Below are 22,791 nucleotides of genomic sequence, written 5' to 3' on the forward strand. Positions count from 1 at the left end.
CTACAATTAAGAACTTCTTTTCACTTAAGGTATTATGAAGAAAATAAAGAGGAAGTCTCATAGTAGAGATGATATTTGTAATACACTTAACAAATTCATATTCTTAATATATGAAGAGCTACAAAACAATAAGAAATCAAATACACAACAGAGAAAAAAAGAGGTAAAAAGTATTTTTTAAAAGATAACCAAGTGGCCAATAAATATATCAAAAGGTGTTTGACATGCCTGCTTATCAAAGAAATGCAACAATGTGACACCAAGATATAGCCACCAGAATAGCTAAAATAAAGAGATTAATAACACCAAGTGTTGTCAAGGATATGGGGCAACCAGAACTTTCATAGACAGCTAATGGAAGTAAGTAAATTGGTACAATCATTCTGGAAAACTCTTTGGTAGTATCTATGTACTGAAACTGACCAGATATATACTTTGAGTCAACAACCCCAAATTCTGGGTATGTACCCAGAAGAAATACATGCTTATGTTCACCAAAAGATGGGTTCAAGAAAGTTGACATTGGCATTATTTGTAAGAGCCAGAAACATTCAAATGTCTACTAATAGGACATATAAACAAATTATAGCATATTCATAAAATGGATTATCATACAACTGTGCTGTCCAATACAGTAGCCACAAGTCATGTGCAAGTCTAAATGTAAATTTTAGAGACTAAGTGAAGTAAAAATTCATTTCCTCAGCCACAGTGGTCACATTTCATGGACTCAACAGTCACACTTGCCTAGTGACTACCATACTGCACAGCACAGACATAAACCACTTTCATAAAATGAGGCAGTGCTATTATTAAACAGCAATGAGAATAAATGAAGTAACAATATAGGTGTGTTCCACAAATGTAAGGCTGAGTGAAATAAACTAGAAACAAAGGAATATATACTGTATACTTCCAGTTATACAAAGTTCAAAAACTAATAAAACCAATCTATGTTTTTAGAAGGTAGGATGGTAGTCACCCTTTGTGGGCTGAGAACATTCTGAAGGAAGCAATAAAGAAGTTTCTGAATTTCTGGTCATGTTAATCTAGATCAACAGATCATATGCAAATATGTTCACAATGAAAAAACACATGGATAATAAGAATGATGTATGCACATTTCTGTATATAAAAATCACCCAAAAAAGAAGAAAACAGCCTCAGTCAGCTGCTAAAGTCTTTCTTTGCTTCAGAGTCCTCCTCTGATGAACATGAACTCAAGATAACTCAGCCTGAATAATTGATAGGGCATGCTTTGGGATTATGGATTAAGTTTAGCCAAGAAAAAGGGATTACAAAAATCTCATATTCATCTTTTATTTTTACATGGCTGCCATGGGTATAAAATGAATAAAGAACTGCAGTGGAACAAGGATAGAGTGAGGAGAAAATATGGCTAGGATATATTTGCAAGATATTAAAATAGAAAAGAAGGTATATGAAGGGATTTTGAAATCTGATACAGGTAGGTGCTAGAGAATCCGTGGTGATCAACTCTCAAGAAGAGCCTAGACAGAAGGGGAAAGTGGTAAGTCAGCCTCAGAAAAAGAGGTGGCCGAAAGATCAAGTTGGTCATACAAAGATTCTAGATTCCTTTAGGCTACTTATCAGAAAGAAAACTCTGAAAGATTTGTAGAAGCAGGCTAGAAAGTTTCCCTATGAAAAAGTACAGGCTGTCTTTGGTGGCCAGTAGCCAACAAATCCAATTAATATAACTATCACTACCAATACCCACAAAACCTGCATCCAATTCTGAACTGTGAACAACACTGTTTAAAAAAAAAAAAAAAGACTTACATAGATATAAATATTGTAATCACTTATGAGATTTAGATGCAAAGGAAGAAAAATTTCCACTGGGCTAGAGACCACTGTCAAGACAAATCTGTTTTTAATTGTCCTTTTTTTTTTTTTTCTTTTTAAAATTTTCATCAGTGCTCTGCAATGGACAATGTTCAAAAACGGAGTAATTTTAAATTATAATAAAATAACTTTAACAACAGCTTCATCTCTTTGTTAGTGTTTTGGAATCGGAATCAGCATGAGGAAAAAGTGTTGGAAAGCATGCTGTGAGAGGTTGTCTAGTCCATCCCTGGTCTTATTTCAGCAAAACTGCCTTAAAGAATGTTAAAGACACATGTTAAAAATACATTCTATTTTTGAACACATCCAGATAAGGAGAATTCTCTACCTCCCTTGGTATCCCATTTCAATGACTGTCACTCTGAGGAAAGTTTTTCCTTAGATAGCTCCTAAATCTATCTGGTTATGCTGTTTAAGTTATTTTCTGTTTGTTTATCCTTAATAAAGATGGAAGACAAGTAGTATTTGTTCTCTTTAAGACAATTCATCTTATAAAAACTTCCACATTTTTTTTCCTATCATTTGCAAGACATTTTCACATACATTATCTATTTAGCTCTTGAAACAATCCTATTGTTTATGTCCCATTCTACAGAGGAGGAAATTCAAACTTACAGAGTAAAGGGATTTAGGCATATAGGGTGGAAATGTGATAATCTCAAGGTTTCTCAGCTATTTGGTGCTTGGGCTCATACTTAGCTACTTCCCTCATTTCTAACTGTTGCTGTATCACTAACCCCCTCAACTTTCTCCCACCTCCCACCCTGAGCAAGCCCAGAATTAGAAAATTATTTTAGGATAGGCTCAGCAAATGCTGAACAAAACTGGAGTGCTTGTATCTAGAGCAAATCCATGTGTCACCTTATTTTCCCAATCGATGGTATGATTTTGCAGTGGATAACTGTGATTTGCACCAGCGTCATTCCTCTTCTACTAACTATACCCAGATTTCCTTCAGGGACTGTCAATCAAATTGCCCAGCCTTGGCCAAAGAGCCAGGACAGAGGCCAGGCTAGGTGAATCAGGCAAGTTTTCCCAGGAATCTGAATCCCGAGTGGGGTGACACAAGATTGAAAACAGTGAGGATTCATCCTACTGGCAGATGAATTTCACAGACCTGTCCTGGTTTCCACATTACTCCTTAGGCTTCTCCTCACAATTCTCTGAGTGGCCTCACATTCCCATAAATTCTTCTACTTAAATTAGCCAGTGTTGGCTTCTGATGCTTGCAAGCAGAGAAGCTTGACTGAAACAACTCTTCAGAGGGATAGATACCAACATATACTAACTATGGTGTGCTTTATTAAATGCTTATCATACAGGTGACAAATACTAAAATGACATCAGTCTCTCAGAAAATTCCCTCATGTTGAATTTCCTGTTCAACTGATTAAAGGCACGAATAAGTTGGCAAGTCCTCCAGAATCCTGGCTACACTCTGTTTTGAAAAATGACTTCTCAGGAAGTACAGAAAATTCAGAAAGCTGGAAATGTGGTCAACAAGGTACCTCCTCTGTTACACGTCCTTTCTTAGGTTCTGGGAAACAAGAGGTAGTACTAAAGCTACATCTCCTCTTAGTCTGTCCACCCACAGGAGAAAGGGAAACACAGTATCGGGCCTGGAAACTCCTAGCTAGTTGGTCAAAAGCAGCTCTGGACTAGGTACTAAAAGAGTCCTGGTCATCAGGACTTTCAAGTCTAATGGTGAAAACTAGAACAGAAGGTGACAATGTCTATTCAACATTCACATGTGGCTGAGTTCTACTCCCTAACTGTCTGGAGTTCACTGCATGAAGAAGATTCTTTTCTCTTCCTGGGATTAGCAAAGGGAGCAAAGGGAGTCAAGACTTTGAAACTGCCCTAAGAATACCCTGAAATGTACAGAAATATAAGACAACAGCAAAGGGATACCAGGACCTCCGATCTGGAATAAGCTATTCAATGAACAAAAGCTCCTACAACACTCCTGGCATGCTGTGGAGGAGATAACAAACTGTAAAACAAGAAGCTTGCTCACTGTAAGGTAATCTGCAATCAACTGAGAAAATAAAGCTTAGGCATATCAAACAACAACAGGCAAAGCAGGAAGAATCCCAACTGCCGGGTATAGATCTTAAGTCCATAAAAACTATGAGTTCAAAACTTTGTGATCTACTCCGCTAAGGTGTAACTCAAGACAGTCCTTAGCCATATTAACACAGAAATTTTACTGAGCTGACTTCAATGCCAAAGCAGAGAATAATCAGAAGCATATGCTTGTTTATGAGAAGAGAGCATAAAATAATAGTGAGGAAAAATTCCCCCTTTAGAAAGTAAGAAATGACAGAGTAATCTGCCGCATCACTGAATGCCTTGCACCTAGTGAAGCCTTAAACGGATCTTTTGATTTGACTAAGTGACAAATATTTAATCCCTTTTAATGTTAGCTATCAACAGTTGTGTTTAGGGAAAAGGTGAAGTAATATTTAGAAATAAATAAACCTGAGCACACAGAATTCAGAAGAAGTCCCCAAACGTGTTCTCTTCCTTGGGGTGAGTCCACGCAGCTCACCCATAAGATCACTTGTTTGGCAAAGAAAGTCCAAGTTAACAGGATAGTGGGTACAGGCCCAAGGAAGAATCCATCTGTTTTGTGGCAAAAGTTTGCCATTTATTATAAGCTCCCCTGGAAATAAACATTCACCGAACCCTGAGTAAGGGCTACAATGCCATGCCACCATCTGGGCCTGGACTATCCCTGATCACTATGCCAGCCCCCTGCTAACCAGCAAGACTCTCAATTCAATGTAGTAACAATTAAACAGGAACAAAAGAAATACCAGTATTTCAGCACGTCTGTCCCCTAGCTAGACCAGTTTCACAGCAAACAAAACTAAACAATTTTTCAGTTAAGAATGGGCCATATTGTTTGTAAGCCACGTTTTTGCTTTATAAAATATACGAACTCAAGAGCAAGAACAAAGTTAGGCTGGACAATACTGGAAAATGTTTGTTTTTATTTATGTTACCACCACAGACTAGGGCCAAGGTGGCAGTAAGTGCAAATAAGCTTTTCAATAAATTCAACGGTTATTTACTTTATATCTTGAGGGTCACAAAATAATACAAATCACAATGTACTGCTTCCAAATAATTGCTAATGAAATGCACACCAAGTCCTTTAAACTATTTTTAAAACATTAAGAGTATACTGTAGCCAGAAACTTGTGCTGAAAATTCTAACCAAAACATAAAGGATTATGGAAGGTATCATAAATATAAGAAAATAAAAGTCAAACTTTTTACTCTGGCCAAGACGTTGGTGGTCTAGTGGTTCCCACAGCTGCCTTCCAAACTTCTCAGTCTAGATTTAAAACCTTTCAGAAGCACATTCTAAACCATTTTGGGGGTGCTTACTCTCCAGTTCTCTTCTGTAAGATTTCTGTTCTAGTTAAATGGGCCAGTTTATACACTGCATACACATTCCTTCTTCTGAACATTTTTTACCCTAGCCACCCCTCTACCAAAGTGCCCCTCCCACAGTTCTGCCCTTGCCCCTTCCTTGCCTGCCTGGCTCTGGTTAACTTTCTCTGCATCCCTGATGTCCAGTGCACTTATTCCCTTATGCATATAGAATGATTTCAACAGCTATCTATTGATTTGAATCATCCTTTCAACAATATGGTGGCAAGTGAGGAGGTTTTCAGTTGTTCAAGCTTACAAATGATTTGCCTACTCATAAGTGTTTTTTAAACACCTGCTCTGAAGATGATACAACACCAGGGACAATGAAGAATAGTACTGAGATGGAACTGACACAAGCTTTATTTTCAAAGAGCCTAGAACAGAGTTCTCTTGCGGCGCAGGGGGTTAAGGATCCGGCGTTGTCACTGAAGCAGCCTGGGTCACTGCTGCAGTGCAGGTTTGATCCCTGGCCTGGGAACTTCCATATGCTATGTGCATGGCCAGAAAAGACTAAAAGAGCCTAGAAGCTTATCAGGAAAATAAGATCAATACCCAAATCATCATAACTAATACAAGCCAGGCAGTTATCAATACTCCACCATGGGTTCTGCTAAAGGAGGGTGGGATCACTTAGTACCACGGAAGGAATGGAGACCGCCAGGAGGAAGTGCGTGGGACAGGAAGGAGACAGAGGACATTATTTCCTTAATGAGCATCAACAAAGCCAAGGAGGGGGCAGAGCTCGAGGAGTCAATGGAGGATACAAGAGGTAGTGCTTTAAAATTCATACCTGTTGTAGAGAAAATGGGGCAAATGTGAATGAAATTTATATTCTGAATTAAAGGGAATTAAACATATCGAGGAATTCAGAGGTCAGCTCACCCTAATGTCACTATATTAGGCAGTATGTTAAGTCGCCAAGAGATGTGGGAAGATTTCACAGGCTAATTATGATCTTTCAGAAAAACTTGTTTCATTATTGTAACATCTTATGATGTTAATTTTTAAGTGCCTAATACTTAACACAGTAAAGTCTACTTAACTAGAATTGCTACAAGGAGCTCAAATAACACACACTAAGCATTCTTCAATGTGTTGCATTGAATAAGCATAAATTCCACATTGTATTCTACATCCATAGGACTACAATAAATAATCTTCATATGAAAAACCTAAATAACATCAAGGCAAGATCCTGAAGGATTCTTCTACAGCATGAAGAAAGACAATTTTTTCTTTTTTGGGGGTATAATTGAGAAGATGGTACTATATATACTATAATGTGTAAACTGGCTAAATATATATAAACAAACTACCCATTATGCAGTAATTCAGCCAGAATTCATCAGATCGTCATATTATCAACCAACTGTACCCTGGGAAAGTTGCACTAGCATTTTTTTAAAAAGTTCCAACAGAGCTGTCTCACAACATCAACAAAATAAGCAGGCCACCTATCTCAGAAACTCTGAGATTTCAGGGCTAGGAGTGGGATGGGGGTTGGTGCTGATTAAATTCAGTCCACTTCCATATCCAGGCAGCCTCACCTGATTCAGGTACCACACTCCCAACTCCCAGGCTTATGAACCTACCCAGATATTTTCACTCTTGAGAGCAGAGAAGCAAGGAGGGTGATCTGTGGGGGCGGGGTGGGTTGGGGGTTCCTCTGTTATTTGTGGGGAGACTCTCTTGGTGCTGCCGGAAAACCAAGTGTGAGGGTACCAGTTACATAAGAAACACCTAGTTAATTTCAAGGAAACACTCCCCAAAAAAGAAATGCCTAATTTTAAAATGATGGGTATATTTAGAAGCTTCTAAATGGTAACAGAAGCGGAGGTAGAGAGAACTGTTTTATTTTACCTATGAATCATGTTTGTGAGTTACATCTCAGTTTATGAGTTACACTGGGCATGCCCACTTCTTACTATTCTCCACTAATCCTGGTATACGGAAATAGCATCAAGAATAGATTATCAATGGTGACGGCAAAAAAATGAAAGTTCTGACTGAAGGCCCTCAAAATACTATGTGTGCAAATGCAGGGTTTTGTCAATAAAAGGTGAGGTTTTCCCAGCTTACTATAAGATCAGCATCTACAAGTTGGAAGGAACAAAGACTGCATCCATCAGTAGACATACTGATCAACAAGAACGGAAGAAAGCATACCAGGAAGACATTTCCACACATTCCAAATAGATTTCACTTCCTTCATAAACTCCGACATAAATCAAACCTGGAGATGACCTCAGATGCACCAACCTTACTAAGGATCACATAACTGTAATATTTGGAGGGTGAGCAACTATAGCATTTGTTCTCGTTTAAATACAAAACCTGGTTTTCTATTATCTAGAAATAATGCTAGATGTTAGGAAAGTTTGCTTATGTTCTAAAAAGCTAAAAATTAAAAAAAAATTTTGTTGGTAACCCTTTCTCAAGTGATTTTAGAGATTTCCCACTACTTTAATATAACTGCAGGAAACGTATTTGAAAGGTTACTGAAGTGACAGAGGGGCCTATTTTGAAATAAAATTAAGCCTATGGTACTACTAAAAGGAAGACACGATATCCAAAATCAAACTGGATACAACAGTTTTAATGGCTAAATGTTTGCTCTTTTTTTCAAGGAAGCACAAAGAATGGGAGGGAGGTTGAAGCAAAGCCACCCTTCTCATGTGAATCCCCTCACTTTGGTCAATTTGTCTTAAACTGACAAAAGTGTCCTTTTAAAGTAATGGTTGCCCCTACATTTTTAATGTCACCTATCTACTGTCAAATATCTAAACATATCTTTTTCATTGATATCATTAAAAAGACAACTCTAATTTTTTATAGATATGACTTTAAGGACTTGTGGGAAAAAAACAATTTATAAATCATTTGCTCAACGTCCCATTTAGAATGAGATGAAAAATGTCCATTTAAAAAAAACAAAAAAAAGAAGTTCCCATCATGGCGCAGTGGTTAACAAATCCGACTAGGAACCATGAGGTTGAGGGTTCGGTCCCTGCCCTTGCTCAGTGGGTTAACGATCCGGTGTTGCCGTGAGCTGTGGTGTAGGTTGCAGACGCAGCTCGGATCCCGCGTTGCTGTGGCTCTGGTGTAGGCTAGTGGCTACAGCTCCGATTCGACCCCTAGCCTGGGAACCTCCATATGCCACAGGAGTGGCCCAAAGAAATAGCAAAAAGACAAAAAAAAAAAAAAAAAAAATCCCACTATGGTCCTGGCCCAGGAACTTCCACATGCCACGTGTGCAGCCAAAAAAAAAAAAAAAAAAACACCAAAAACCCACTATGACATCATGAGAAGAGACCATTCACAATGGGACAGCTTTGTCAGCTGTTCCTAGGAGGAGCCATGCTTACCTTATTGTGCTCATACTTGTAGGGGATCTTGAGCGTGTCCATGGCTCTGATCATGGCCTGCATGGCCGTGAAGATGTTCTGATACACCAGCTTGGTGAAGCCCCTTTTGTCTTCATCAGAGTAGCCCGACCCGTGGATGATTCTCATCTGCTTGATAAACGTACTCTTGCCGCTCTCTCCTGTCCCTGGAAGAGAAACAGACAGCACTGATCAGACCATGATATCTTCTCTCAGCCTCCTAGACAACTGAACTAGGAACAGGGCTTGGATGTGACACCCCTAAGGTCCTGCTGAGGGGAGCATCACAGGAGAGCCGTACCACCTTTGATGTATACCCTCAGCAAAACTAGAGGGTTGAGGGTCCATTTCAGAGACAGGTTAGCTTAAAAAAAAAAGCTGTCACCTCTTTGGAAGCCACTCAGCATGGGATTTTGATAGTGATTTGTAACCATGTATCTTATAAGAAACATAACAAAAATAGTATCTTTTGAACAGAATTAACACTTGATAAAGCTCTCTTCCCAGAAGAGTATCTGAGACACATCCCAGGAAGCTGGAATGTTTAGCCAGGATTTAGATCTGGAAAAGACAATGCACTTACACATAAGCTGTTCGGAGAGTGCTAAGACAAAAACACCTGAAAATTTCTAGATATTTTGTTTTATTTTACAATGGGGTATATGGAGAGCACAGTATCCAGATAAGAATTGGGATTTTCAGGATAGCCAAGTATCAACTGTATTTATTTCGGGGGTGGGGGGTGGCTGGCTGAGTTATTCCAAGGATTCCCTTAATTTAGAAAAGATACAGTGACCCTCTTTCCTTCTGTCCACTCTTTACTATATTATGATAAAGAAACTGACTGTTGCTGGATTTTTTTTTTCTTCTACGCTCTCATGTTCCCCTTCTGCAAAATCCTTTTTAGTTACCATAAGCCTGAAGATAATCTACAACAAAGCTACAAATGCCTGTGGGGAGAAGGAAAGATGGAAAGATTAGATGATTTCACTGAATGACAACCTATTTCTTCTAGAGTGAATCTAAAACTATGAATTTAAAAACTTCATTTTGCTAAATCTAAGTGGTTTGATGGGTATGTAATTTCATTTCTGAGTATCTCTTACTCTCTTTCAAATTTCCTTGATATTCAAAGCAATAAATGTCTTTGTCTTGCCCTAACAATGTGGGGGAGGGGGGACTAAAAGTTTTTGAATATTAAATATGGACGAATAGAATAATGATACACAGGATGACTATAGTGTCCTTGTTGCTATTTCCTATCAACAAAGCATTAAAAAAAAAAAGGCGGAAAAGGAGAATTAAAAACTAGGAATACAACATCTGTCCTAATTGTTTGGTTTTTCTGGTGGTTGGATTTCATTACTATCTTTATAAACAATCATGAAAAATTCAAATAAGTATTACAGTTTTCATAGAGGCACTCTTAAATGACTACAGATGTCTTGGTAAACACAGAAGCCTCCCAAAGTTACAATGGAAGATGATTTCTAGCCCCACAGTCCCGCGGTCTCCGATTCCTTTATCCTTTTCATATGACTTTTAATAAAGTGATCTGAAACTTCTTGAAATGTGAAATTACCACTTCCTTTATCATTTTCATATGACTTTTAATAAAGTGGTCCAGAATTCGTTGAAGTATAAAGTTAACACTGCCATGTGAATGCTATCAACACCTTTTAACAGCATTAATCCAAAGAGTTAAAAATGAACATTTCAGAACACTGTAAACCAAATATAGTGGAAAAAATAAAAATCATTAAAATAAACTAAATTTAAAAAATACAAAAAAAGAATTTCTACGCAGTTTAAATATTGTAGAATCATTAGCACTGCTTTTTATGACAGGTGAACTACATCAATGAGTCAGGTACATTAAGAGTACTCATATTGTAGAGTCATTACATGTTGATTAAAACAATTATAAAGATAAATAAATAAAAATAAAAATGAATATTTTATTATCCCAACTATGAATACTGGGGGAAAAAAACCCATAAGTATCTAAAAAGTAGTATCTCTAATAGAAAGAATCTATAAAATTGTTTCTCATTATCGATCAACAATTTAAAGAAACCAGTATCATTACTTTCCTGAGCAATACAAAGTATGGAAGGAAAAGGTGCAGACTGCTTCTTTATTATCCTTAAACCAGAACCAGTGGCTTGCTCTGAGGCCCCAGTGAGAGACAATCATCAAATGAGAATCTCTGACAGTTTTTCCCACACCAAAACCAAGAAGAAATCTTAATATGCGAGGTTAACAGTATGAAAAGAAAAGACAGAAGATTCAGGCAAAAGGCCTCCTTCTCTTAGCTCTCTTAGAGGCCTCTATATGCTTACCCTCCATAAATAAAATCAAGAAGTCAGGAGAAAAAAATCTAAACTACAATGGCTTGTGTTTCACTTAAATCCTGTTGGGCAAGAGCCGTCAACACTTGGCACCTCTTTGGATCTCCACTAAGCCCCTGCGTACCACACTAATGAAGGGTCCTGGATTACACGACCCAGAAATGAATGAAATGGGAGAGATTAAGAGGAAAGACCTAAAATCCCAAACATCAAGCCCAAGATAGCTTCCCACTGCCCCAGACACACACACATACACAGGTATCCTCTCTCTATTTTCCCATCTTGCTTGGCACCTCAGGAGGCTGACTGGTAAGGACTTCACATCAAGAGCTTCCTTGTCCTTGGTCTTCTGCTTGGGGTCAGTCCATAGGAGACACCAGGAGGAGACCAGAGAGCAAGAGAATGAGGGAGGCGCACTCATTCACTTAGCTTGGCCACTGCCAGGGCACTGCAGATAGGCTATGTCCCTTCCAAAAGGCCACAGCTCTCACTGGGTGGCCCTCTCTACACAGCTGCCCTCTCTGGGTTCCTGGAACTGCTCCCGCTCCTTGCTGGCCCCTGGTTACTGAGCTCATTAGCCTTCACTGGTTTACTTTCTAAATTCTTAGTCACCTGGCTGTAGTGGACCATTTCTTTCCTGCTAAGACCCTGACATGTACAAATACCCAAAGGAAAGTAGGTGCAGCTTAATAAATGAAGGACCAAAAAGGGAAGGGAATGGAGGTACCCTCTCTTCTTCTTCTGTCTTTTCTCTATAAATCTTATCTATAAGGTGTTGTCTTGTTTATAAAGGGCTTCTCTTTCTCTAGTCACTCACTTATTTTGATGACACTTCTGGAGGCCAATCATGATGATACAGCCCAAATCAGAATGCAGGGCCCCTGACTCTCCCCACAAAGTACTAATAAACCTAGGACTAGTCCCCCAGAGCATGCACACGTGAGTCTCCCTGGCCCCCATGCTTCAGCAGCACAAACGAAGACTAATCTCCAGTCCTGACAGGGGAAACAGTGGTCTCCACCACCTTAATATCCTCTCTCGTGTAAAGGAAACCAGAAGAAATGTGTGCTCAACTCTTTATACTTTGCCACTCTGAAATAGACTGTCACTTAATGCTCTAAAAATTCTATGAGATAGATGTCTTTTTCATCTCATGGAATTAAAAGGCCTTGCAGGGGTGAAGCATCAGAGCTAAGATGACCTGGCTAGTAACTGGCAGCACGAGGGCTTGACCCCAGCCTTCAGCTGCTCAGTTTGGGTTTGGCACTACTTTCACAGACACGGCTGCCCAAATCCAGGATAATTAACTTCTACTGCCCATGGTAGAAGACAGTCTAAAAATGTCTCAACCTGGATTTGATGACACTCAACTCTCATCCATCTAACCTGGTTTCCAAGTTTTGAATTTCCAATTTTTTTTTTTCAATTAATGGGGACCCATTTTGAATCCTGGTGCCATCTTCCAAGACTGGCCATCTCTCTCAGGTGAATTCCACTCATGCATTTAATACTCACACTCCGATGTTACTGTATAAATGCAGCAAATTCAAAGTGAAGGCAAAGCTTCATGTAAGGAGAAAGTCTGTGTAATGCAAATGCTATAGGTACAATGAGAAAATCAGAATGCAGGGCCCCTGACTCTCCCCACAAAGTACTAATAAACCTAGGACTAGAATAATTAAAGAATTATTCTCATATAATGGACTAAAATATCAACCAAGCAAAAAACAGCTTCTTAGTTCCATGAAAAGAGTTCTATCACAGAGACAAATGAATTATTCTTAACAAATGCGTAGCCCAATTTCATGTTCTTCTATTTTTACAAATCCTCAGGGTTTTAAATGGACATTTTAACAATCTACTTGGGATTAGAATAAAAAAATATTTGTTACAATTTAAAAAACAGCTATTTAAAATTGTAAAAAATGACGTATTTCCCAAGGCACATGGAAAGCATAATAAGAGACTTCACAATTCCTTATCTCTGAATGAAAGAAACAGACCTCTACGAGTAGTCGCTTGGTGAATTCAGTGCCGGCTAATCTCTTTTCACATAAAAAACTCTTGACCTACCTACAGAAATACAAATCTACTGCTCCCAAAGCCATTGATAAAATAAAATCTAGCGAGAACCCCTTACATTAAATGTGGGGACGGGGAGGAGGCGTTCACCTTTGCAAATGTGAATATACCTCCAATCAAAGTTTCAAATAACAAGCGTATCAGCACACACAAGAATGTGAGTCCTGGAAAACTTCTGCTTTTCTCCTTCTTTGGTTTCTATAAATATGGCTGAAATTATTCCCCAGAAAACTTATTTGTACTTTTAATCAAGTACTATGCCTCTCCTTGCCCCACCCCCATCTACATACCCAGAAATGAGACTATTTGAGAATCATGCTATTTAAAAAGGACACTTCCTCCGGCATGCATAACTGGCACTGAAGGGTACTTTTTCCTTTCCTACCCACTGGATCAGAATAAGGCATGGAGAACAATCCCCAGTTCACGCCCCATGTTCTTCCATCAGAACAAACACCAGATATGAATTTAATATCCAACTGGGGGAGTTCCTGCTGTGGCGCAACAGGATCTCTGGCGTCTTGGGAATGCTGGGACAAAGGTTCAATCCCCTCCCAGGATCTGGCGTTGCAACTACAGCTTGGATCTGATCCTTGGCCCAGGAACTCCATATGCCACAGGAGACCCAAAAAGAAAAAAAAAAAAAAAAGGGGGGGAGTGCACCACTTGGTAAGCAGTTAAAATACAGCATATTCACTCACACACATGCATGCACGCACACACATAATCTGATGCTTTAAGCTTTGCCAAAATCTCCTCAACGCAAGAGGATTTCCAGAGTTCCCATTGTGGCTCAGTGGGTTAGGAACCCAACTAGAATCTTTGAGGATGCAGGTTTGACCCCTGGCCTCGTTCAGTGGGTTAAAGATCCAGTGTTGCTATGGCTGTGGTGTAGGCCAGCAGCTGCAGCTCTAATTCCATCCCTAGCCTGGGAATTTCTACATGCTGCTGCAGGTTCAGCCCTAAAAAGCAAAAAAAAAAAAAAGAAGAAGACTTCCACATACAAATTCTGCACAAATCCTTGTTTACTCTATGTATCTTACTCATACTAAGCATCCTAATCTTTATGCTGATTACTTGGCCCATTTGCAAGAGGCAATCTGTAATTAATTCTGTCCAATAAACTTCTAAAAATAGAGCAGTTTTCCTTATCCTACACCCTGACAGTTTCAAATTCAATAATAAATTACTTTCTTAATACATGACTTTTTAAATGTCATTTCTTCTTCTTCTTCTTCTTCTTCTTTTTTTTTTTTTTTTTTTTGCTTCTTAAGGCCACACCCAGGGCATTATGGAACTTCCAAGGCTAGGGTCTAAATGGAGCTGTAGCTGTTGGCCTACCCCACAGCCACAGCAACACTGGACGCAAGCGGCATCTGCAACCTACACCACAGCTTACAGCAACACTAGATCCTTAACCCACTAAGCAAGGCCAGGGATGGAACCTGCATCCTCATGGATCCTAGTAGGGTTCATTACCACTGAGCCATGACGGGAACTCCCTAAATGTCATATTCTTAAAAGCAACCATGGACTCAATGATTCCACTTTCACACTTAATGTTGGTTCCTGGGCTATTTTCATCAAAAGGGCTGTGAAACACAATCCACATATACACAAGAACTGCTCAGCCCCCTAAAAATGCCAGTTACGATGGTCACTGTCTGAAGATTGTGGTGTGGTGTGCCCCATTTCCATACAAGGCCCCTGGAAAACGATAACTGAACACTGCACTATCAGGAACTTCAAGGGTCCTCATGCCTCATTCCCTGTATCCTAAAAGAAAGCCAGAAAACTAGAGTTCCCAGGTGGCCTAGGGGTTAAGGATTCAGTGTTGTCGCTGCTATGGCTCAAGTTCAATCTCTGGGCCAGGAACTTCCGCATGGCCATTAAAAATAAACAAATAAAAAGGAGTTCCTGCTGTGGCTCAGCAGAGGCAAATCTGTCTAGTATTCGTGGGGACAAAGGTTTGATCCCTGGCCTTGATCAGTGGGTTAAAGACCCAGCACTGCCGTGAGCTGTGGTAAAACTCATAGATGTGGCTTGGATCTGGTGTTGCTGTGGCTGTGGTGTAGGCCAGCAGCCACAACTCCAACTGGACCCCTAGCCTGGGAACCTCCATATGCTGCAGGTGCAGCCCTAAAAAAAGGACACACACACAGAAAACCCAACAAGCAAACAAAGAATAGAAAAGAAAAAGAAAGAAAAAAAAGTCAGAAAACAGACCTCCTCAGGACCTCTTATAGGCTCAGGGAGACCCACACCACTGTCACAGTTTTTAGGCTTCCAGGAAAAAGAAGAAATGCCAAAACAGTTTTAAAAACTGTAGTATTTAAAGTGGTACAATGAATATATTCCTTTTATCCTTCCAGTGCCTTTCATGACTGTATTTGGAGATATTGTCAAGCCATCAAAAGTCTGCATCTGAAGCCTTTAATTAAAGTGAAAGCTCAGGCCAAATGCCCCTGCCCTGCCCTCTTGATTGGCCAGCACCCAGAAAAAGAGCAGCAAAGAACAAACCCAAGGCTCATGAAGTTCAACTGTGATTCAACTACCTGTTCTTAAGGTCCACTGGTTTAGGCCAAGTCTGAAATATGGAATCTCAGCACTAGCAGAGCTGAACTTGGGCTACTTCCACAGAAACTTGGATAAAGCAGAACTAGAAATTTCAAGGAATTTTCTACCCACAAGCACATCATCAACCCACACCTGCAAAGACTTAATAGGACTGAGATAAAAGTGATTTAATAACACTGAGTCAAATGCAATCCACATGTTGTCCATATTCTGGGTTATATACTTGAAAATATACAGATTCTGCCTCCAGCCCATTTTCCTCCACTTAAACTGGAAGCCTGCTTATAAAGCTGAGCAGCTCTAAGACCAAAATCAACATTACTTCCTCTCCTCAAAGACTGTCCTTTGAGGGCAAATGTTGGGAATACTTAACCCTCTATTCCCAGCAAGGTCGAAGAAGGAATAGGATAATGTTTAAAATGTAGCATGGAAATTAACTGAATTTACTATCACCAACTGTGGGTGGAAACTGAATACACGGGTATGTTAGCAGTAACCAGGACTATTAATAGTAATTCATCCAATTACGTTGTTTTTAAAGGAAAGACAGGCAAAAATGCATGGAAAATGCAATTTACTGAAAATGTTTGGGAGACAAAGAGATTATCTCGTCCTGGGCTTCTCTAAGAAGTAAAATCTGGGAAAGGTGCTTCCAAGGATTACTCAGTGATACAAGAGTATTTTCTTAGAATGTCCAGTTTACCATAGACTATTCATAGTAAACATCCATATTAAAAACCAGCATCAGCTGACTACATAATCTTCTGAATGTACCAAAACCTAAATGTACACCTTAAAATGGTGTACTTCATGGTATATGAATTATGTTTCAATTAAAAAAAAATTTTAAACATTAGTTTGAAGAAGACAGGAATTTTACATGAAACTGTACATGAATTTTCATGCTAAAACTTTTTCAGGGTTACTTTGAGCCAACCTGCTCAAACTTCCCCCCAACTTCCAATCCTTTCCTCTGCTCTCTTCGGCTTCTGGGTGTGTTTCAGAGAAAAAGGTGAAGAAGCCCTAATTCACTTATTTTACAAAGGAGGGAAGGAAAGTGGCTTGTTCAAGGGATCTGCTGGTTGGCAACTAATTAGGAAGATGGACTACAATCTACCAAGGTCTCCTGTCTGTCAAGAGCTCTTGATCTCATGTCCTCATGAACTTTCTTTTTATAAAACACTTTTCCAATTTAAAAAGTTCTAAATATTTATTATAGAAAAATCAGAGGGGTTTTCACATTGCTAAAAATTTGAACATTTTGATACATTCCTTACCAGACTACTTTCATAGGCAAATGTGCCTTTTCTGTTCTTGTTCTAAACTAAAAATAGAGAAATACTGTATATTATTATTTTTCACTTAACATATGTGATAATTATTCCAAGATACTAATTATTCTTCAGAAATAGTTAATGATTGTCTGAAAGGCTTTCATAAGAATGTGTGATAATTTAACAATTGCCCTGTTGTAACATATTTTGAGTATTTCTAATCTTTCACTTTTACAAATAATCTGTGATAAATAACCCTGAAGAAAAACATCACAGAAATGCAACTAGCTAAAAGAGTTGTAAAGGCTCTGACCATCCTACCTGTGTACAAGGTGACATATCCATCAGACCCTTCTTTACCCCACTCTTTTTTTTTTTTTTTTTTTTTTTTTTGTCTTTTTAGGCCACACTGAGGTATGTGCAAGTTCCCAAGCTAGGGATCAAATCGGAGCTGTAGCCGCTGGCCTACACCACAGCCGGAGCAACATGGGATCTGAGCCGTGTCTGTGACCTACACCACAGTTCACAGCAATGCCAGATCTTTAACCCACTGAGAGAGGCCAGGGATCAAACCCTCATCCTCATGGAAACTAATCAGATTCATTTCTGCTGAGCCACAACAGAAACCCCTCACCCCACTTTTTTTTTTAAGCAATGCTACTGAAATACATATTTGTTCTTTTTGGCCCAGAGCTCTTAAAACTCAGAATTTCCTAAGTAAGGAGAGTATCACAGATGTCCTTTGTTATATTAATGAGGTGACTTTGGGATAGTGCCCATGGAGCAGGGCTGTCAGGGGAAACACCCAGGGACAAGAAGTGGAACTTCAGAAAAGTCCCATCCCCTGACCTCTGGGGAAAGGAGGGGAGCTGGAGAATGAGTTTAATAACCAATGGTCAATGGTTTAATCACTCATACCTAAACGACAAAGCCTCCATAAAAACCCCAAAGGACTGGATTGGGACAGCTTCCTGGTTAGTAAACATGTGGAGATTTGGGGAGGGTGGCACCCTCTAGAGAGGACATGGAAGTGTCATATCCCTTCTCACTTACCTTGCCCTATGCATTTCTTCTATCTGGCTGTTCCCACGTTATACCCTTCTATAATGAACCTATAATCTAGTAAGTAAAATGTTTTTCCGAGTTGCTCAAGAAAATTAATCCAAGCCAAGAAGGGCGTCATGGAAACGTCTCATTAATAGCCTTTTAGTCAGAAGCACAGGTAACAACGTGGACTTGTGACTGGCATCTCAAGTGAAGAGCAGTTTCGTAGGACTGAACCCTTAACCTGTGGGATCTGACTCCATCTCCAGGTAGACAGATCCAAATCTCTCCCATTTTAGAAATCCATTTCTACCCACATGATACATTCTGCACATACTGTCTATCCTGGCTCCTCTTCACAGCTCTGCAACCTTGGGGAAATTACTTGGCCTCTCAAAGCCTGTTTCCTCATCTGTTAAGACCACCATCTACTTCTCAGCTCTGCTGTGAGTTTTCAGTAAGTTAATCCAAGTAAAGCAGTGTCTGATACATAGTAAGTATTCAAAAAATACTGGCTATAATTTACCGTGCAAAATCAAGTGGAAGAATGAGAGAACTGTCTGACACAGGGCTAGGGAAAGGCAAAAACTTACTAATAAATACTTTAATGCAGCATTTTTTTAATGATTTTTATTTTTTCCATTATAGCTGGTTTACAGTGTTCTGTCAATTTTCTACTGTACAGCAAGTTGACCCAGTCACACATACATATACACATTCTTTTTCTCACATTATCATGCTCCAATATAAGTGACTAGATATAGTTCCCAGAACAATACAGTAGGATCTCATTGCTTATCCTTTACAAAGGCAATAGTTTGCATCTATTAACCCCAAATTTCCAGGCAATTCCACTCCCTCCCCCTCCCCTTCGGCAACCACAAGTCTATTCTCAATGTCCATGATTTTCTTTTCTGTGGAAAGGTTCATTTGTGCCATATATTAGATTCCAGATATAAGTGATATATCATATGGTATTTGTCTCTCTCTTCCTGACTTAATTCGCTTAGTATGAGAGTCTCTAGTTCCATCCATGTTGATGAAAATGGCATTATTTTGTTCTTTTTCTGACTGCATATATATACACCACAACTTCTTAATCCAGTCATCTGCTGACGGACATTTAGGTTGTTTCCATGTCTTGGCTATTGTGAATACTGCTGCAACAAACATATGGGTGCATGTGCTTTTTTTTTTTTTGTCTTTTTGCCTTTTCTAGGGCCGCTCCCGCCTGTGGAGATTCCCAGGCTAGGGGTTCAATCAGAGCTGTAGCCGCCAGCCTACGCCAGAACCACAGAAATGTGGGATCCGAGCCGCGTCTGCAACCTACACCACAGCTCACAGCAATGCCAGATCCTTAACCCACTGAGCAAGGGCAGGAATCAAACCCGCAACCTCATGGTTCCTAGTCGGACTCTTTAACCACTGCGCCACCACGGAAACTCCTATGTGTCTTTTTCAATGAGAGTTTTGTCCATATATATGCCCAAAAGTGAGACTGCTGGGTCATACAGTAGTTCTGTATTTAGTTTTCTGAGATATCTCCATACTGTTTTCCATAGTGGTTGTGCCAATTTACATTCCCACCAACAGTTCAGGAGGGTTCCCTTTTCTCCACACCCTCACTACCATCTGTTATTGTTGACTTGTTAATGATGACCATTCTGACTGGTGTGAGGTGATACCTCATAGTAGTTTTGACTTGCATTTCTCTAATAATCATGGATGTTGAGCATTTTTTCATGAGCTTGTTGGCCATCTGTACATCTTCTTTGGAGAAATGTCTATTCAAGTCTGCTGTCCATTTTTCAATTGGGTGGTTGGCTTTTTTGCTGTTGAGTTGTATAAGTTGTTTGTATATTTTAGAGATTAAGCCTTTGTCAGTTGCATTATTTGAAACTATTTTCTCCCATTCTATAAATTGTCTGTTTATTATGGTTTCCTTTGCTGTGCAAAAGCTTGTCAGTTTGATTACGTCCCATTGGTTTATTATTGCTTTTATTTCTGTTGCCTTGGGAGACTGACCTAAGAAAACATTTGTAAGGTTGACGTCAGACAATGCTTTGCCTATGTTCGCTTCTAGAAGTTTGATGGTGTCTTGTCTTATATTTAAGTCTTTAAGCCATTTTGAGTTTATTTGTGTGCATGGTGTAAGGGGGAGATCCAGTTTCATTGATTTACATGCGGCTGTCCAGCTTTCCCAGCACCACCTGCTGAAAAGACTGTCTTTTTCCCATTTTATATTCTTGCCTCCTTTGTCGAAGATTAATTGACTGTAGGTGTCTGGGTTTATTTCTGGGTTCTCTATTCTGTTCCATTGGTATGTAAGTCTGTTTTGGTTCCCATACCACACTGTTTTGATGACTGTGGCTTTCTAATTGCCTGAAGTCTGGGAGAGTTATACCTCCTGCGTGGTTTTTGTTCCTCAGGATTACTTTGGCAGTTCTGGCTCTTTTGTGGTTCCATATAAATTTTCGAGTTGTTTGTTCTAGTTCTTTGAAAAATGTCATGGGTAATTTGATAGGGATTGCACTGAATCTCTAGATTGCTTTTGGTGGTATGGCCATTTTTACAATATTAATTTTTCCAAACCAGAAGCATGGACTATCTTTCCATTTCTTTGAATCCTCTTTCATTTCCTTGATTAATGTTTTATAGTTCTCAACATATAAGTCTTTTACCTCCTTGGTCAGGTTTATATCCAGGTATTTGATTTCTTGGGGTGCAATTTTAAAAGGTATTGTATTTTTATATTCCTTTTCTAATACTTCATTGTTAGTATACAGAAATGCAACTGATTTCTGAATGTTAATCTTGTATCCTGCTGAATTTGTTGATCAGTTCGAATAGTTTTTGGGTTGAGTCCTTAGGGTTTTCTATATATATATATATAGTATCACGTCATCTGCATACAGTGACAATTTCACCTCTTCTCTTCCAATTTGGATACCTTTTATTTCTTTTGTTTGTCTGACTGCTGTGGATTAACACAGTATTTTTAAAAATCAAAATTAATGATGAACAAAATATCACAATTTAAAAGAAAGACACTTTATTTATAATAAAGCACAATGCTGTGCTGTGCCATATCAGTTATCTGAGAAGCTGCCTTAAAATCTGCATCCTGGGAGTTCCTGTCGTGGCGCAGTAGTTAACGAATCCAACTAGGAACCATGAGGTTGCGAGTTCGGTCCCTGCCCTTGCTTATTGGGTTAAGGATCTGGCGTTGCCGTGAGCTGTGGTGTAGGTTGCAGACGCGGCTCGGATCCCGCGTTTCTGTGGCTCTGGTGTAGGCCAGTGGCTACAGCTCCAATTAAACCCCTAGCCCGGGAACTTCCCATACACCGCGGGTGCAGCCCAAGAAATGTCAAAAAGACCAAAAAAAAAATCTGCATCCAAGGCAAGAACCTTACTAACCTTACTCTGGTCTTGGCACTGATTCTACTTCTCCACTCCCCAAAATAACTGAGATAATCATCCCTAATATCTCAATATATAAAGCCATAGTGTTTGGATACTTTTAGCTTCCATTCTTTATTTATAATTTTATTGGGTGTATGCTGCATACAATTCATTTTTTTAGGCATCAGGATATAAGACATACAGTCCTGATTTTCAAAGGGAATATGTGAGTGTCACTGGCAGATGACATACAAAAGACAGATGAATTAAAAAAAAAAAAATCCAATGGAGGTAGGTGCTATGCATTAAAGAATTAAAGAAAAGTGAAATACATAGTGACTTAGGAATTGCTTTAATTTGAGAGGCCAGGGACAGCCTTTCTAAGAAGATGCATTTATGCAGATTATCTGACTGTTCAAGATTTAGCCACAAAAAAATTAAAAAAGTGAAAAATGGAAACACATTACAGGAAGTAAACTAGCAGAAACAGAGGTCAAGCTGAGAACAAGTTCACTGGTATGTTGGAGGTACAAGGCAGCTAGTGAGGCCAAGGCATAGCAGTTGCTGGGAAAAGAGGTAGGGACTATGGGAGCATTGGCTACAAAGGGAGAGCTATGTTATGCAGGGTGCTCTGTTTCAGGAAACAGGCTTAGGTTTTATTTGAAGTGCACTAGACAGTCTTGGAGAATTTTAACCAGGGAAGTGATATGGTTTGATTAATGCCAAGAATGGATTTTAAGAACAATAGAGTAGGGTATTTCAGTAACACAAGCAAAAGATAATGGTAGTTTGCACCAGGACGGCAACAGACATGGGGAAAGGTGGAACGATTCCAGATCCAGTCTAGAGTTGGATGAAAAGTGGGTGTTGAGGGGAGGAGATAAAACAGGGATGACTCCTAGATTTTTGGCCTGAGTAACTAGATGAATGGATGTCCTAGATTCCTACTTAGAGATGCCTAAAGAGGAAAAGATTTGGGTAGAGAGAGGCACGTTCAGTTGGAAATGCTTATTCATTCCAACAAGAACCACTTTTTGTACACTTGCAAGGTCTGCCGGATTGATTTGGAGGATACACGTGAAACAGAGGATCCAGTCTGCGTCCTACATTCTCCAGGTCTTCAACAAAAGCAAGGACACAGCCATGACTGAAGTCTTTATGCTAATGGATGAGTCAGAACAGACTGTAAAACTGGGGCTATAATTTAATTTCCTATGAGATAAAGCTTCTTATGTGAAAAAAATATGAAGCCTTTAAAGGTCTAAGTCACACACACACACTATTTGTTTATAAGGTGGCGACACTGCCACATGCACATTTCTTTAGAGAAAACTGGGATTTCAGTGACTATTATTTGGGATGCACAAA

General features: G+C 39.3%; 1 protein-coding gene across 3 annotated transcripts in view; it reads right to left on the reverse strand.

Moving 5' to 3' along the window:
• Positions 1-22,791, reverse strand: part of GNAQ (G protein subunit alpha q) — a 305,513-nt gene that overhangs the window by 185,084 nt on the left and 97,638 nt on the right. For all 3 annotated transcript variants that reach the window (XM_085011742.1, NM_001038623.1, XM_085011745.1), the window contains one exon: positions 8,676-8,860. In XM_085011742.1, coding sequence (XP_084867868.1) covers positions 8,676-8,860 — 185 coding nt within the window. The remainder of the gene's footprint in view (positions 1-8,675; positions 8,861-22,791) is intronic.

The sequence above is a fragment of the Sus scrofa genome, chromosome 1 (assembly GCF_054392235.1).
Source record: "Sus scrofa isolate SSC_HxYL_T2T_F1_AM1 chromosome 1, Sscrofa_HxYL_maternal_Yorkshire_Landrace_v2.0, whole genome shotgun sequence".
NCBI classification, from domain to species: domain Eukaryota; kingdom Metazoa; phylum Chordata; class Mammalia; order Artiodactyla; family Suidae; genus Sus; species Sus scrofa.